General features: G+C 41.1%; 1 protein-coding gene across 1 annotated transcript in view; it reads right to left on the bottom strand.

Moving 5' to 3' along the window:
- RAD51B (RAD51 paralog B) overlaps positions 1–18,257 on the bottom strand; it is a 392,370-nt gene that overhangs the window by 150,279 nt on the left and 223,834 nt on the right. Inside the window, exon 8 of the mRNA XM_010007683.1 lies at positions 7,071–7,189. Within this exon, the coding sequence (XP_010005985.1) occupies positions 7,071–7,189 (119 nt within the window). The remainder of the gene's footprint in view (positions 1–7,070; positions 7,190–18,257) is intronic.

Genomic DNA, 18,257 nt, shown 5'->3' on the forward strand with positions numbered 1-18,257 from the left:
AAACTATATGTAAGCCTATTCAATTTTTTTCATTGCTTCTTCTTCTTTATTTGATTTAGTCAGTAGCTATAACTGCTACAAAGTTAATAGAATTTCTGTAATTTTTGTATGTTTGTAATAGAATGTTTGTATTTTTTTTTTTGTATTAGACCTTATTCCTACCAGATCAGAGTGATTTCAAGTAATGTTCTGTCTGATTACATTTAATTTCCTCTTCTTTCTCCCCAGCAAATACTTCTATCTCACCAAAGTAACTAGAACCCTTTATAATATGAGGCTACAATCTTCCATTATCCATAAATCCATAAAAGCTGGATGCCATTTCCAAGCTTATTTACTGTACTTGCGCCAGATTATTAAGGCAACATTTAGAAAGTGTTAACCCCAGATGGTAGTACTTGGTGCATGTTCCTTCTTCACAGCCTACCTGCTTTTTTAAAAATAGTTTTATTTTCCTTGCTTCCTTTTTAAGGATGAAAACCTCACCTTTAAAACAGAACAGCTATCCAACAGCTACAGAACAGATTAACAACTACCTTCAGTGTTATGCAGGGAGAGATAAAGCTGATCTCACTTATGCTCTGAAACCAGCATGACTGCAACAATCCACATTATTTCATTTTTTACTATATTTTACTATATTTACTATATTTTTTTACTGTATTGCTATGTATTTACTATACTACTATATACTAATGACTGGTAGTGTTAGAGACTACTGCTTCACTAAAATTAGAACAAATTTGAGGTAAAGAATCATAGCAGTTTGCCTTAGCAAGTCATATAAATGCAAAACTTCATCCCCACTCCTCTCAGCTCTCTCCAATTACCTAGCCAGTACCATGGTTACCTCACCATGGCAATTCTGGAATGCTTATTCAGGGCTTATTCATATGATAGTAAGCAGAGCAAGACAAAACAGCTGGTCTGTAAACAAGGACAGAACAAAAGTTATGTCTGGCATTAGTCTGAATGAGAGAAGGTTTCTTCTGTTTTGTTTTCAGAATGAGTCACCATGTACTTAGGCATTTGAAACACTTTACCTGTAGCAGGAAAACCACTGCACAACAGCTCAGCTGGCACAGCTTGAAAGCTCCAGCCCATTTCTCAATCCTAAATGCTATTTCTTGAAAATACCACAGGAAAATGCTGATTTGTTATAAAACAACGCTTCTATGTGCACTTTCCATCTGAGAATTTCAAAACACATTACAGACTTTAACACAATATTATGAGTCTCACAAATTCTTTGAAAACTGTAAAATAAACCAGGCCCATAGAAGCTGCCATGTCAGATCTGGCCAGGCTCTCACTTAATCCAGCACCCTGTCTCCAACAGACAAGAATAAAATGTTAAATATAGCATGTCAACGTATTAAGCCCTACCACGCTGTCCCCCAAAGATAGCTGAGCACACATGAAAACAGTAACCTTGGAGCCTGCTAACTCCAGTTCAGGAAAGAATGACAATTATACACACTGGGGTAACTGAAGACTCTGACAGTTTCTAGGGCAGCCCCATTGGTTTTGGCCTAAACTCAAAGGGTCTGCATGCTTATGGATGGATTTCAGGAAAACAAATGTCATAGGTAACTACTTACAATAGTGCTCAGTGAGAACCAGGTATCAGTATCCAAAAAGATGCCCTTCATGAACCCATTTGTGCAAAACATTTAACTTTTCCCATGTTCTCCCAAGGTCTTATGCCACCATGTAGCTGTGGAAGTCATGCAGCTCAGTCTCACCTCAGCAGCTAAAAGATTCCTACACTAGTCCATGCTTGTAGGTTTTGGTGGCACAATGAACTTAAATGCAGACTGGAAACCTCCTTCTGCTCTCCCTCCCCCTGTGGCATTACTTCTGTCCTGGAGGAAACCAAAACCAAAACACCAGCTTCTAGAAAGGGGCAAAAGAGGAAAGTTCATCTGTTTGTTCAGAAATCTGCTCCTATCCAAGCAATAAAGCAAACCTAATTGATTTTAAGGCAGGCAGGATGTCTCTGAAATTTCAGGACTTTTGCTGAATTGGCTGCTCTCTTACTAAAGCTCACCAGACATAGGGAGGGTGTGGTGGAAAAAGGGATAGGTGGCAAAAAAAGGTCTGCTGGACAAACAAAATGAAGGTATCTTTTACTTAATATATACACAAAAAAACCCCAGGTAAGAATTATGTGCTTAATTTCCCTAGGTTTGTTGCATACTCGTTCTGCCACCTGCTGCCCTAGCATCCCCCAAAGTTTCAGGAACAGGGACTACATCCCCAAGCTTCCCAGAACTGAACACTGCATGACTAAGAACAAGCATCTAGAAGCCCAGTGGCTTGTCCTGTCTACAAGACACCATGGTTTTGAAAAACTGCTTGCTTGAATCCTCCTTATGACTACATTATCACTTCACATTCTGAAGAACACCACCCTTTGGCCTCATGGCCCAGTGCATCTCAAGAGGTGCTTTTACTCTTGATGGCTAAGATTTCACAGTGAGGATTGGCACACTGGCTCTACTGCCATGGAAATAAGATGTAAGAGAAGATCCCTCAAACTGCCACAATTGTCTCAGATCCTCCAGGGAAAGAAGGAGGGTAAGTTGAGCCACGAAGACCATCTCAGAAGGTCAAATGACTGAAGAAAGAACAAATTCTAGCTTTTGAAGTAAAAAAAATGTGTTTGCTGAGCAAGCCAGAACAAAACACAGGTTATTCCTTGAACTGTATTGATTCTGCAGGGTTACAATTTGTGAAAAGCAGGGAAAACTTGGTTTTGCACTACTTTTCACCCAAATCTACAGAACAACTGTGTGCATTCAGTAATTTCCTGAGGCAGAATTTCTCTTTAAAACCAGGACTACACAGATGATCACAGGTGCACGCTTTTTTTTTTTTCCTTTTTTTTTTTTTTAAATACAGTAATACGAGAATTTGTAGAAGTGTTAACTGACTTGGGAATTTTTGGACCTCCAAATTAAGCTTCCTCAAAAAGTGCTGATTTTCAAAGTACTGATATCCAATACCTCCTGGCAGAACCACCTTATGATGACTGAAATGGCATCTCAAGAACTGAGGCACCTTTATTCACAATTCATTTCTGAAAGTGGTTATAAAGGAATTATGAAAGACCATATGTGTGTAAAACTATCATAATTTAACGAATACAGTGCTGCTACAGGTAGGGTAATCCAATATGCCTTCCTCTATCTAGAACCTGCATGTCTAACTGAAATAATTCTATTGACTTCAAGAAAAGAGAATTTATGTAAAAAAAGACACAGATATCAGCAACAGGAAAATAATTACAGGACATCATGGACATATCCCATTTCAATCATGGACATCACAGACCTGTAACTATTTATATCACACTTCTGTCTCAAATTACTTTCCTTTTAACAATATATTGTTTTTCCTGACTGTAGTTTTAGCACTTCTGCTTAGCTAAAACAGAATAAGCCCATGGCTTTACATGCAGGCAAGGTAGTGCACCTCAAACTCAGCTAGGAACAGAGTAAACCTCTGCTTTTATTTAAGTGGATCATAATATATCTTTATAACGGAATTTTTAAGGCTTGAAACCAACATTTCATACACTTGCGACCTACTACTTTGCAAACAAGCTGTATTTAATTAAACTACATTTAATGTCCAAATGTTCTTTAGGAAAACTGCTCCCTTTTTCCACCACCAGAGGAATGTTCTTGATCCTTTTTAGCCAACTTTGTGTATCCTGAAGTAGCACAGAGCCCACTTTCTGCCCTTTTTCCTTTGCCAACTCCACCTCTTGTGTACTTCCAAAGCGACCTAAGGCTGAGAGAACTGGGACTGTTTAGCCTGGAGAAGCGAAGGCTGAGTGGAGACCTTATTAATGCCTTTAAGTATCTAAAGGGTGGGTGTAGGGAGGATGGAGCCAGACTCTTTTCAGTAGTTCCCAGTGAAGGGACAAAGGGAAATGGGCACAAGCTGGAACACAGGAAGTTCCATTTAAATATGAGGAAAAAACTTCTTTACGGTGAGGATGACAAAGCACTGGAACAGGCTGCCCAGGGAGGTTGTAGACTCTCCTTCTCTGGAGAGATCCAAGACCTGCCTGGATGCAGTCCCGAGTAATGTGCTCTGGGGGATCCTGCTTTAGCAGGGGAGTCAGACTAGATGATCTGAGCTCGCTCACAAGGATGCTATGGGAGACAGCATCAAAAACCTTGTGAAGGTCAAGGTAGACTACATCTACTGCTCTCCTTGCATCTACCCCTTCAGTCACAACACCATAGGCTACCAGACTAGTCAAACATTATTTCCCCCTGGCAAATCCATCCTGGGTATTCCTGATAACCTTCTCTTCCACATACTCAGAGGTGACCTCCAGAATGAGCTGCTCACTCATTTTGCCAGGGATGGAGGTGAGGCTGACTGGGCTGTAGTTTTCTGCATCGTCTTTCTTGCCCTTTTTGAAGACTGGAGTGACACTGGCTTCCCTCCAGTTCTCAGGCATGTCTTCTTTTGAAAATGATGGACAGTGATGGAGCAACAACATCAGCCAGATCTCTCAACACTCATGGGTGCATCCTACTGGGGCCCATGGGTTTCTGTATGTTCAGTTTACCAAAATTATCTCTAACCCAATCTTCATTGACCAGTGGAGAGTCATCCTTCCTCCAGGCCTTCTCTCTTACCTCCAGGGTCTGGGAGTCACAAGGCCTGGTCTTGGAAGGGAGTGTGGGGTACAAGAATGGATAGTGAGATGGATGAAGAACTGGCTAAATAATAGAGCCCAGAGGGTGGTGATCAGTGATGCAGAGTCCAGCTGGAGACTAGTAACTAGTAGAGTCTCTCAGGGGTCAGTGCTTGGTCCAGTCCTGTTCAACATCTTCATCAACAACCTGGATGAGGGGATAGAGTGTATCCTCAGCAAGTTTGCTGATAATACAAAACTGGGAGGATTGGCTGATTCACCTGAAGGCTGTAAGGCCATTCGGTGAGATCTAGACAGACTGGAGAGATGGCCAAAGAGGAACCTAAAGAGGTTCAACAAGAGTAAGTGTAAAGTCCTGCACCTGGGGAGGAATAACATAATATGCCAGTACAGGAGCCAACCTGCTAGAAAGCAGCTCCACGGAGAAGAACCTTGGACTCCTGGTGGACCACAAGTTATCCACGGGGAAGCAATGTGCCCTTGTGGCCTAGAAGGCCAGTGGTATCCTGGGGTGCATTAAGAAAAGCATGTCCAGCAGGTCAGGGGAGGTTCTCCTCCCCCTCTAATCTCCCCAGGGAGACCTCACCTGGAGTACTGTGTCCAGTTCTGTGCCTAGTTCAAGAGGGACAGGGATTTACTTGAGAGAGTCCAACGGAGGCTACGACTTGGGGGGGGAACATCTGTCATATAAGGAAAGGCTGAGAGACCTGGGGCTGTTTAGTCCAGAGAAAAGAAGACTGAGAAGGGATCTTATGAATGCATATAAATATCTGAAGGGTGGGTGTTAGGAAGGAGGGGCCAGTCTCCTTTAAGTCATGCCCTGTGATAGGATGAGGAGCAATGGATGCAAGCTAGAGCACCAGAAGTTCCACCTCAACATAAGGAAGAACTTCTTTGCTCTAAGGCTTACAAAGCACTGGAACAGGTTCCCAAGATAAGACTGTGGAGTCTCCTTCTCTGGAAACTTTCAAGACCTGTCTGGATGCCTTTCTGAGTGATATGCCCTAGTTTTGGTCCTGCTCTGGCAGGGGGTTTGGACTCAATGACCTCCAGAGGTCCCTTCCAACCCCTAACATTCTGTGATTCTGTGATCTCTGGAGGTCTGTCCCAACTCTGACAATTCCATGATTCTGTGATCAAGAAAATTTGTGAACATCTTTGTATTTTGCATACATATATAGAAAAGGATAACTCATTACAGACCAGAACAAGAAGCAGAACATACAGAACTTACAAGAGCAGGAACATTAAGTTTATATACCATTGTGCATGGTCTTTTAGATCCAAGTGCAGAAGATGCCTTTTCTAACTACATTTGACATACTTAGCCTGCAACCTGAGAGTCCAAAGGACTACTGCTGCTTCACAGTGCCCACTACTCATAGGAAGAGAAATGCCATCATTAGCATTTTACTTCTAATGAGAAAAATAAAACAGTATGGCTTCCTCTCCTTGAGTTCCAAAGACTGCAACCTAAAAGCAAGAAATCTCACATTGTGGTCCTGAAACCAAGAGCACCAATTTGAACACACATGGATAGTAATGCCATAGGAATAATACAAATTTCACGTAGCAATTTTTCTGACAGCTCTGTTTTATCAGGCAGAAAATCAGTAACATTGAGACTGAAGGTCACAGCCTTTGGAAAGAACTACATCAATGCAAAACAGAATAGACAAAGCCAAAAGAGATTATAACCACAGATATCCCAAGGGACAGTGAAATAATGGATTATGATGTTTTAAAAAAACAAACAAAAAAAGTTATTCCCTCAATCAGACCCCAAATGGGGTTTTCACAGTCTTGTTTAGTTTTGTTGTTTGCTTTTTTTTTCAATAAAGTGGTGAAGATTGCAGTAAAAAACGCTAACGTATTTCACTAAAAAGAATTAAGACTCTAGTGAAAAGGGTCAGAACTCTCATTTTTCCAGGCACACGTCTGGCAAACTTGTGCCATATTTACTGTTCAAAAGCTAAGTTTGCTGGTGCAGACAGCAAGCTTCCACTTGCTAACAGTAGCTACAGAAGACAGAGTGCTCCCTGTCCTAATAGTCACAGGCAAAATTTGGCACAAAGCACTTTAAGGTGCTCTTCATCTTCACAACATGAAATTCACTAAAAGCTCCACAAACCTGTATGTTCTGTGCCAACAGGCCAATGCCAGGTCCTGTGACTCAGGTAAGCCCATCCTAACACAAGGAGGCACTGGAGGACTGGTCATCCCTGAAAAGTAAAAGACACTGACTGCCCCCCACCCCAAATAAACTGGCTGTAGAGTGCCAGGTTCTCAACACATGTGGCATAACCACAGGGGCTCCAGGACACAGCCCATCTGACCAAGAAATCCTGGTGTAGCTTTACTGAAATTCTCTTTATTGTTAAGTTCTCACCTGTCTTGTTGGCAAGTCATGATACTGTAGTATGAGCCTGGTGTTAACACTATGACTCCATGTGTTGCCAAGGGCTGCTGTCACACAACCAGATTCTCTCTTCCCACTTCCAGAAGATCCTGAAAATAAATATGAAAGAAACTGCATCAGGACTGTGCCACAGAGAAGGGTTCAGCATGGTAACTCATTTCATATCATGCCCTAAGCTAGGTAATCACAATTTGTACTTAATAGATGGCACTAGTGCATTAATTTCCTACCTTAATTTATTCATACAACTGCAGTGTGAGTTCTCCATCTCACCTTCTGATTCCTAGATAAAGCACCAAGAATTAAGGATACATTGCAAAGTAATACCTACCCTCCTGGAGAGACTGGTAATTTTACAAATATCTAGAGGGGCACCATGCATGAAGGACACCTGCCTTTTCCTCTTTAGATATTTTATCCCTGGGCACAGAGGAGACAGAAGCAGGCCAGCAGAGTGACCGCATATAATGACATAACAAAAAGGGAAGCTAAAGGGGCAGAATGTGGTGCCACAATATCCTGATTTAAAAATCAGAATGCTGCTCCATGTCATCAGGCTTCCCATACATTTACTAAGTCTTGCAAAGAAGGGAGCCCCTTAGCTGTAAATACCGTTTGGTGTCTCTGAAATCATATGAACTTTATATAACCCTGAAGGAAAATGCACTTGGCTGCAATTAGCACTGACAACATAAAGCAGTGTTTCCAGCATGCCACATGATCCAGCTTGCTGAACTGCCATTGTACCTGAGCATTCTCGAACTGAAACCAGAGACCCACACATACACAGATAAATATGCAGGCAGGGAGATGTCAGAGACCTTCATCTTTGCTTACCACAAGTTCTGTGTAAGATGAACAGATACATGGGTGACTTGTTTGTACTTCAAATAAGACTTCAAGAACAGAGCAAGCCACACAAACCAAATAAACAAAAAAACAATCCAATTGTTATGTGGGTATAAATGACCATGTGCAAGTTGAAAATCAAACTGTTTGAGGCAGGCAGTTCACGCTGTTAAAAAGCTATGAGTGTTGGCCTGAAGTTGAATGAGAGAATATTAAAGTTGAGGAATTTCCTGTCATCCTATCAGGCAACCAACAAAATCACTTCTCCAGGACAGGCATGAAATCAATGTCAACCAAGCCAATTAAAGTTAGACCAGACACTTTCTCTGGAATACGAACTTCAGAGTAGCTTTATGCTTTTGTCAAAAATATCAGTAATGCAACAGTTACTGTTGAAACTTAAATTTTAAGTACTAGGTTTTGGAAGCAATATTGAACTTGAGATGACGAAGTCATCTCAGGGCCCAGCAGAATTTCTGGGAGATTCAGGTTTAAAACCCTTCATTGCTCTTACATTTGTAAGGTTGTGGGTTTTGTTACTTTTTACCCCAGCTATTCAGAGTAGAAACATAACTTCTCCATTCACTACAGCTTTTATTTTGGAAAAAAATCCAGTAAAGGGTAAGATCAAAAGTTTTGGCATGCAGTAATAATCATTATTTGCACCACTGCCAGTAGCTTGCAAGCAATGATAAGGACACTGTATTAGATTGCATTAGACAGAGGAGAGTAATAGTCTGGAAAGACGTCTCCTCCCAAGTAACACAAAGTAAAGTGAATGTAACTGGATTTAGATTAGGTCTTAAAATGTTTAAGGTCTACAAAAGAAAGTGTGCAAGACTGAATCACCTGGTTCAAGCCAATCATTTGACAAGAGGCTGGACTCTCTACTTGTCTGATTTACTTCCCATGTCATGGGAACTCACTGCAACACACACAATACTGGCTTCTCCCGAACAACATCTGTTCTAGTCTGAAAACAGGCTACAGCTGTGCCATCCAGCAAGGACAGCTGCTTTTATTTCCTCAAAACAAAGGTATTAATATCTTGATAAGCATCAAACTTCCACCTGAACAACTCACCACAGGAGCACCTAGCTGCAAGTTTCAGTATTAGGAATCCAATTCTGTTAATTAGTCTAACACACCTCTATTGAGAAAGTGAATGTGCTGACAATAATAATTTCTCTTAATCTATGTTTTGAATTTAATGTGCCAACTGGAGAACAAGTTGACGTGTTAAAGCAGGGTGCTGGGAGATCTGTATTCCATCCCCTTAAAATGTCTTAAACCAAGCTCATTAAGTTCTACAAACTTTTGTTTTTGAGCTAACACCACTAAAGTAAAATGTCCTTACTGTACAAATAGGCTAAGGGAAAATGAAAGACAGTGAAGCACCTTTCAGTTTTTGCCATTCTCTCTTTGTCATGCGTAATAGCCTGCAAGTTTCTCCTATAGTTTCTCCACTGTCCTTCTTTCCCACCTGCTAGAAATGGGCAGGAATCATAAAATTCAAGTGAGGCATCTAAGTGTGAATTCTGGTGGGTGGAGATGTGTTCCCTTCACAACTGGTGTAACTGCACCCCTGTATTCATCTGGAAGGCACTGCTCTACACTGCCATGAAGCAATTCACCCATGGCTGCTTGGAGACTATAGACAAAAGCCCCAGACATTCCAGATGTAGCTACAGTTGGATACAACAGCCACAAAATCCACATGCAAACTTCCCTCAAATCATGTGTCTCTGCTATTAGCTACCAGAGGGAGTAACGTCTTGCTGCTGCAATCCTGAGCTGGGCATTTAAGTGGTTAAACATATGGAGCCAGCTGATATTACAGAGACACCACTACATAGCAATTCCTTATTCTGCCTTCCAGCCCTAAAACCTGTCCCAAAGTGAACAGAAGTGCTAGAGGTGTAAGGCTTGTGGTAGAACAAGCAAGCTAATTGCTGTCATTTATTTTATTTTATTATACAGGAGAAAGCCTACTGTACCATACTGTGTCAGCCCCTATCTGAAAAAGGCTGTTTGCATTAGCCACTTTCAGGCAAATCCTCTTCTGTGAAGATATTCAAATTTATGACTCTGGTGCAAAGTGTGTAGTAAGCCTGGAGCAAATTTACAGCAAAGACTTTTTACAGGGTGGAAAGAATGTCTCACAGGAAAGGTTTCCATTTTATATGGGATCCTCCTGCAAGCTGATGCATTAGGCAGACAGAGAGGCAAACCAACAACAAGTGAAGTAAACCGAGGAGGGAGCAGTGCCAGCTTTGCAAACAAGTTCAAGGGCAGTGACAGCATGTGTTTCATTCCTTCTCCTTGCTCTAAACACAAAAAGATAGTACACATCTCAGAGGAAGGAAAGAGGATATGTTAAGAAAACAAATTTGTATTCAAATATGGCCTTAAGAAAACCCTGGACTTATCTCTTCTGTTATTTCAACCACTACTAAGTCATTAATGAACTAGACAAAAGAAGTGGATAAAGAAGCATTGCCTTGTTCTTCCAAACCTGATATTTTCATATGTAGAGATGGGAGTATCAGACCAACCTTGGCTCAAGAAGAAAACAGGCTCACAAGGGACAAGGATGTCTGCTCAGAGGTCCTCGAACTGTCCTAACTGAACCACTTCAGAGTGGTATGAAGCAACAGCTCCCAGCAGTGCTATGAAGGTGCTTATCCATGCTGTGGGGTGGATGCTTCCACAGAGCCAGCAACCTGCCATCAGTTGATAGGCAGCAGTTCCTGTTTCTCCAGCTGGCTTAGAGCACAGCTTGCACTCCAGTCACTGCTGGCCCGATGGTTTCTGCTCAGGTAGTGGGTGATACTGGGAGCATAAACACTACAAAGAGAAAAAATCCAGGGCTGACAGAGAGATGAAAGGTGGCAGATCTCAGTATATGGATCCAGTATATGGGAAAATGGAGTGGATGTCCAGAAGCACAGAGATGGGATCCTAGCATGGGAAGGTGAAGGTGGAAGAATGCTAGAAGAATGGGAAAAGACCTCTGAACAGCCCCCTGCTGCTATTCAGATACAGCTCAAGTAAAATGGAGTGGAGATTTCAACTCCTGTGAACACTCCTGCCTTACTCACACAAAAAGAACTAGCATTAAATGGCTCTTCAAAGGGCACATCAGCAGACAGGTCATGGACTGCACAAAGTACCTGTTCTACTGTCTCCTGTGAAACTGAGCTCTTCAAGGCACTGGCAGAGACACCAGCAGAGATCTCTTCTGGATTGCAAGCATAAAGGAGGAACTGGATGTTTCACTCTTGCTGAACAGCTGTCGCAAGTAAAAATAAAGCTTCTTGCGATCTGAGTCAAATGCAAAGTAAATGCTTCTCCACAACCAGGGGAAAAGCAAACCAAAGAAGATAGAGTGATTCTTCAATTGAGGCCAGCAGTGCTGCTTCTGAGAAAAAGAAGCAGCTCATGCTGGGCCTCCACTGCTCTGGAAGTTGTCATCAGTGGAACTGGGCAACAACAATTGGCCCTACTTATAGATAAGGGCTAGATTAATTTTGTTTGTTTTCTCCTATCAATACAATTAAAACAGACATTCCGTAAGTACCTTCTTTATCACTGAGATGAATACCACATATAGGCAGGGTGGGGAAAGTGGGCTTATTCCACCTTCCATTTTTCAGTGGAGGAAACAGTAGGATTAAAGCTATTCAGCTCAATAGTAATTCTGGGATTATTCTTTTATGACCAGAGAATTACAAGTATGGTCACGGTCTCAAAGACTTTCTCATCCTCTACATATAAGGAGACACCATTTTAAAGACTAAATCCTCATGTGACCAATTCCCAACTGCTGCAAATATAATTGAAAGGAATTTGACCATAAAGGAACTGAAGTTTCAGTAGTGTCTCATTCTGTGAAAATCTGGACAATTAGACCAGTGTATTGAATCATAGAAAACAGGCTTCTTAAACCAGCATTTTCAAATGCAAGGAATCCTTGCAGGCAGAATGTAATTATGCTCTGCATTAAAAAAAACCATAATAAATAAACGGTTACTTTGTGGTATAACTATGCAGAGCAATTAATTCAACCCTTTCATTCTCATATAGATTTTTGTCTTTCAAGATGCAAGAGTCATTGCTGGCAGGTTCATCCTCACCACTGCGCCCCTTTGCAATCTCTTTCAATTTGGTAATTCAAAAATATTTTCTCATCAAATGCAAAAAAGGGTTAAATACACGATACAAGAGTGAAACAAAATAGTGAACCCCCTAAATCTTTTAAATCTTAACATAAAATAATCTTGATAAAAGGAGGAAAAAAACTTTCCAAAAGTACAGAGAAAACAGTTATAAAGAATTAAACTACAGAGTTCAACAAAAACAGCACCCCATGCTGAAATGAAATGAAAGTACTTTCCCTCTTGTTCAGGCTGTACAGCTTTCTGGTTCACTGGCAGAGCTCATAAAGATCATTGCTTTTCACCTGCACTGCATTTAGTCTGTATTTTTGGTGTAGATCTTTAGCAATGACACCAGAAGGAAGAGAAAAAAAATGAAAAAAACTCTCAACCCCAAATCTCTTTTTCCATCTTCGCCTATTCAAAAAGTACAAGTATAAAAATATCCAGTGGTGGAAAAACCCATCACACAGTAAAAAACAACCCACAGCACAAATTAATCTGTTAAGTAACTAACCACAGCACCCTTCAAACTCCCACATGCTGATTTTTGCCATTTCAGGCCTTCTTCACAGCATTTTCTTTAGCTAAAAGGTGACTCTGATTCTCTTAACCTACAGTGTGAGAGTCTCACTCCCTGCACTGGTCAGCCAAGGTATGCCACACACTCTTCTTGTCATATACTCTACCTTCATACAACCAATATAAAATGAGTGAGGATGAAAAAAAATGGGTCCTTTACATTAAAGCCATTGCTGTAGCTGTAGACAGCTACTTAGACCACCATCACCTACTTGAGAAAAGGCACAGATCAAAATGCATATCTACATACACCTAGGTAATTACCTAATACAAAGTACTGATTTGTATAAAGGGACACTAAAGCAAATGTTCTCTGTTCCAGCTGTACAGATCTTATGCAGACATATCAACAGCAAAGACTGGTTCACCTTAGGAGAAAAATCAAAACTTACTTCCTAGAGCACAGTATTGCCTCCATACGGTCTTTTATTATTTAGGACATATGGCAGGAAAACCAGCTGCTGGTGTAAGAAATCAGGCTTGCCCACAAAACTAGTAATGTAAAAATTCTGACATTTAAAATGCTTATTCTCCTCCTTTTATTAAGAGAGGGCATCTGACAAATTTGCTCCCCAAAGCCATCTAGTTCTAAATCTGTGCACCTCCACCCCCATTATTCCAATTTACTTAAATTTTTTATTAAATAAGTAAAAATATTTTAGCTGAAAGCTGGAATTGGTTAGCAATCAATGGTGTGTAATTTCTTTTTCTTTTTTTTTAAATACTATAGTCATCAAAATATACTTAGCAAACAATGCAATTAAGTGCAAGTCCCTACTAATCCCCAGTTAAAAAAAACAGTTTCAATGGAATTTTTTTTGAGCAAGTCTAGTTTGTAGCTATGCTACTGATGCACAACTGAAGTGCCTACTAGAGAAAACATTGAAAAGACTTGCAGTTCAGTCATCACCATCAAGAGACCAAAAATCGCCACGTACAGACTCCACATGCAAAGTTCTGATGGAGAGAGCAGTGAATGTGACAAAAAGAGAATAAGCTCACTTCTAATTTTGGACAACATGGTTTATTTATATGTCCCAAAGAGGTGAGTTTTCACACTTTTTTATTTATCATTGTATTGATATATATCTGTGTACACATTCTGGATTATTTTTACAGTGTTTATCTGACACTAGATCAAGAATAAGTCCTTTCTGCTCCTTTTTTTCAGCCCTTCATTACCTTTACTGTGACAACTCCTAGAGCTCTCATCTGCAATATGCAAACCATTACACAAACAGAGAACAAAAAGATAGTTCCTGACCTGAAGACCTCCTATTCATGAGAACTGCAGTTTAGGAATCTCTTAGCTGCACCTGGTTAATCCCCACTTGCAAGGAATCTCCCCTAAGGGTTGAGGGAAAATAAAGCGAAAGATGTGACAGACCAGCAAAACTGTATATAAATAAGAACTTTCAGTATTCTCCATGAAACATTAGAAACTTTTTCAAGTAAGTGCTATAAACCATTCTTCTACTCCCCAAAAACCATGTGACCTCTTCTCTAGGTCAAGACACAAGAAGGGTGCTCCAGAGAAATGGGCAGATGCTGGTTTGTTTTTAATTGCACACCAGCATAATCGCTGTTATCAATTTGTTTTGCACCAGAGGATTTCATTCCCTGACATCGCTGAGTTCAGGTAGATTCCATTTTGAGCTGAGAAAGAGAGAGACAGACAGAGAAGCACATGTATGCTAGCACTAAGACTCCTGTCTGCTGACCTAAAAAAGGAACTGACATTAAGAAACAAGAAAATCCAGCTGGTCTGATTTCTTGCCAGACAATCTATCACCCATGACCAAAATGGTCATGTCTCGGGAGGTCTATGGAGGTGGGAAGACAGCTGGTGGTTTACAGCACCTGAAACAGAGCCCAAATCAGGGAGTTGTGGAGTTGAGATCCTTGGGAACAGATACTTTCTTTTTACCAGTGCAAATTTTCTGCTTCTGTGGCCTGACAACATTCCACAAAGTGATGAGTTTCCAGCATTCTATCATTGCTGCATTGCTAGTGAGAATGATGGAATGATTAGTGCTTTGGTGGGAGGGATGGTGAAGACCAAGTAGAAAGCAGTGGTTAAGTCAATTCCTTTCTGTAACCAAGGATAAATTCTTTACCCCTCAGCTCACCCTCTTTCCCTTTCTAGTGGCACTTTTTGAGAAATACCCCCTTCTTCTGAAATCTAGAATTGTTCTAATTTATATCACTCTCTTAGTGTCCAGAGTTCTTTCCCACGTTGCTCACCACTAAAATTTAAAGCAACTTCTTCCATCTAACCTCCCCTACACAGTAACTTCTTTCTGTTTCTCCAAGACTAGAAAAAAAAATCACAAACCACTGATCTAAGGGAAAAAATAACCCACCAAACAACCCATATCTGGAATTTTGCCTGCCTGCACATATAAAGGATGCATAGGTTGAAAAACAAAGCTTACCCAGTCATGGCATCTGGCAACTTTAGGGCCCCGTGAACCAGAAAATGCTTTTAATTATCACCTCACCAATCATGCTACAAGTTATTGCTGTATTTTTTTGGTTAAGCTTCCTCAGGGAATTAAACAGATCACTATATTAATCAGAAGGCATGTAGGAGGGAGGGGGCAGAATGCTAGAATTACATATGTGTAGGACTCTTAAGGCTTGAATAAAGAGCTGAGATTTAGAATCCTGCTGTCAGAGCAACTGAAGTCTTGCACGCTGCAAACCTCAGCCCTCTGACCTACACAGCCATGGCATTATCGTATCTGATTTTCCCAGGACGGTTAATCTCAGCTGCTAAACTTCATCAGTCTCTGCTAGTGTTTACCCATCATCTGGATTTGCCACTTTCGAACTTTTCAGGCTAGAACCGAATAAGCCAGCTGTCACGAGGCTCCTTGACAGGGACAAAAAAACACCCACAACATAACTGTCTGAAGTCTGGAAACCTTAATGGCCGAATCCCAGAAAGGCAGAACAAAAACGAATACATCTGAGGGGAGGAGAAGGAGATGTAGATCTGTAACTGCAGTGAATTTCAGAACACAGCTCATGGCATTATGGTCATGTTAGGATGCTGTGGTCCAAGACACAGACTATATGTCCATAGTCTACATTTTTTTTCCATAAAATACGTTCTGGTAAAGAAACAGTGTCTAGGCAGCTTAGCTCTCATACCCAGAAAACTGACACAGTGCAGGCAAAAGCAGCAGTGGTCCAGGCAAAGAAGGAGCCAGTCTGCAAATGAACCTTAAATTACATTTGAGTCAGGGCACAGAAGGGTGATGGGGGTAGGAAGGTGAGAGCCCAGCTTCTGTTGCACATTGAGTTCTCCATTGAAGTGGCCAATAAAAGCAACAATTAGTGCTAACATACCCAAGGTGTCTCTGACATGGCTGTCCATTTCCTGGGGAGTAGGCTGATGGTATGCCTACATGTCAGACAGAAAAGGACAGTAGGTGTATGCACGCTAGTTTTAAATGAGCACTAAGATCTGCCTTGGTAAATATATTCTGCTAAGAAGCCAGAGAGAGCTTTGTGCTGCAACAGCTACATCACTGCCAGCACCTGAGTTCACTCAATTAACACTAGCACTGACACCACAGTGGAACTTTCTCAATATATTCAGCATAAAAAGTCTTAGCAAATAACAATTTCTGATCATAACCTAATCCCACAGATTTTAAGTAGTGAATTAAATTACTGGCCATTCTCACTTCTGAGCACAGGAGTATTTCAGTAGTGATTCTCTTTTCGGTTCATTTTCAAACTTAGTGAGTGACAGTTTCCTGATACAGAGGGTTGGAACAAGTGGTAATTAAGCGTCCAGGGTGGGGCTGTTAACCACAAGGACTTTGTTTAATAATAAATGTTAAATTGTATATTGAGGGTGGTTTTTTTTGGTATGTAGACTGAGCAAACGGCTTTATTGTGCATGACGATCATCATTTCATTGAAAAATAAGCCTTCAGTGTTCTTAACTCTGGTTCCATAGTTAACAGCTACAACAATTCCCTCTAGGTGTAAATAAAAACAACAATCTCAGAGCTGTAAAGCTTGGATCATGAGCCAGAGTTATCAAAACTGAAATTCCAAGATGAAACAATTCTCTTTCAGCATGCAACATGGAAACAGAGGTCAGCCAAACATTTGGAGACTAGAGATGACTGCAAATTACAGCTGTTCACATCTGGAGTTCAGATCTGGCCAACCTCTTAATACTATCCACCTCAAAAACTAAACTGAAAAATGTTTTAGTTGTATGATTATGAACATAGAAGTTAGGAAACATTAAATGTAAAAAATGCTATGTTGCCAATATAGACCTCACTGGCTGCATCTCCTTGTCAGCACAGAGGGGCCTGAGACACAAGGTGAAGGTTGGGATGGTTGCCTACCCACTTCTCTTCTTTGAAGAAGTGCCTTTTGGGCTGCTCTGGCGAACCCTGTACATATACCTAGCAGATGCATCTCAGTGCTTGGGTGTCTTCACAGCATATATTAATTAGGCACTTTTACTTCTTTTAATTGCACAGCTAATATACCCAAAGATGTCTTCCCTCTCATGTACATGCAGAGACCACAGTGGCTCTCTGTTCAGAACATACATGTTTATGTACTTAAGACACACACAGAGGCAGTGTATAACATGGAGGATATTAAAATGACCGAGAATTACAGGGGTCTGGCTTCACTCCACGACTGACAGACTTTCCAGGAGGTTCTCAGCAAGTCAGTTCCCCTCTGCACGGTGCAGCCCCCAGTCCTGGAGAGGAGGAGATCCATGCTTTTTTTCTTCATCTTCATCTTGTTCTCAAAAAGGAATGACTCACTTTATCTCAAACTAAGCAAATAAAGACTGGAAAATTTCATCCCGATAAGCTATTCTGACTGAAGACAGAGGGTTAGAAGGGAAACAGTTATACAGCCTTAACTATAGGAGGTTCCTTTTGTTGCTGCTATGTAATGCAAAATATTCCAAGATGTGCCAAGTTTTCATTATAGTCTGCATCAGGCAGAGACAGGACACTGACGTGCTCTGTGGAGAGTAATGCATAAATCCAAAATGATCTTCTGACTGCAGTGACTCTCCTCTCCTGAGATGCATTACATTTTCTAAGTCAGTGAAAAATAAAAAATTGCAAAATGTTACTTTTAAACCTTGGACTACAAAATGGTTGAATCCTCTAGGGCCAGTCAGGGCCAGAAACAACTTTTTTTCCCCTTTTTCCCAGATTTGGAGGGGCAGGGAGGAGGGCAAGGGGAAAGGGGGAGAGCAAAGAGTGGTTGGTTTCAAATAGCAACATTGTCCAAAAGGGTGAAAGGGAACAGATGGCCGTGGAGAATGCGGCCTCAAAGCCCTAAAGAAAAGGGCTATTTTGACAGATCTTGCTGTTTCCTATTCAAGCATGAACACTCTGGCATGGAGAGTTAAGATGATACAAGGAACAACCTCTGTTCCCAGCAACTGACTATAGGCAACTGGCCTCTGAAGCTCTCTGAGAAAAACAACATGAGACAGATAAACAGATATGGCAGCAAGCCCAGATCTCAGCCACCAGGAAAGGGCCGGGGTAAAGGGGGGGGGGGG

Source organism: Chaetura pelagica, unplaced genomic scaffold (assembly GCF_000747805.2).
Source record: "Chaetura pelagica isolate M959 unplaced genomic scaffold, ChaPel_1.0 scaffold70, whole genome shotgun sequence".
NCBI classification, from domain to species: domain Eukaryota; kingdom Metazoa; phylum Chordata; class Aves; order Apodiformes; family Apodidae; genus Chaetura; species Chaetura pelagica.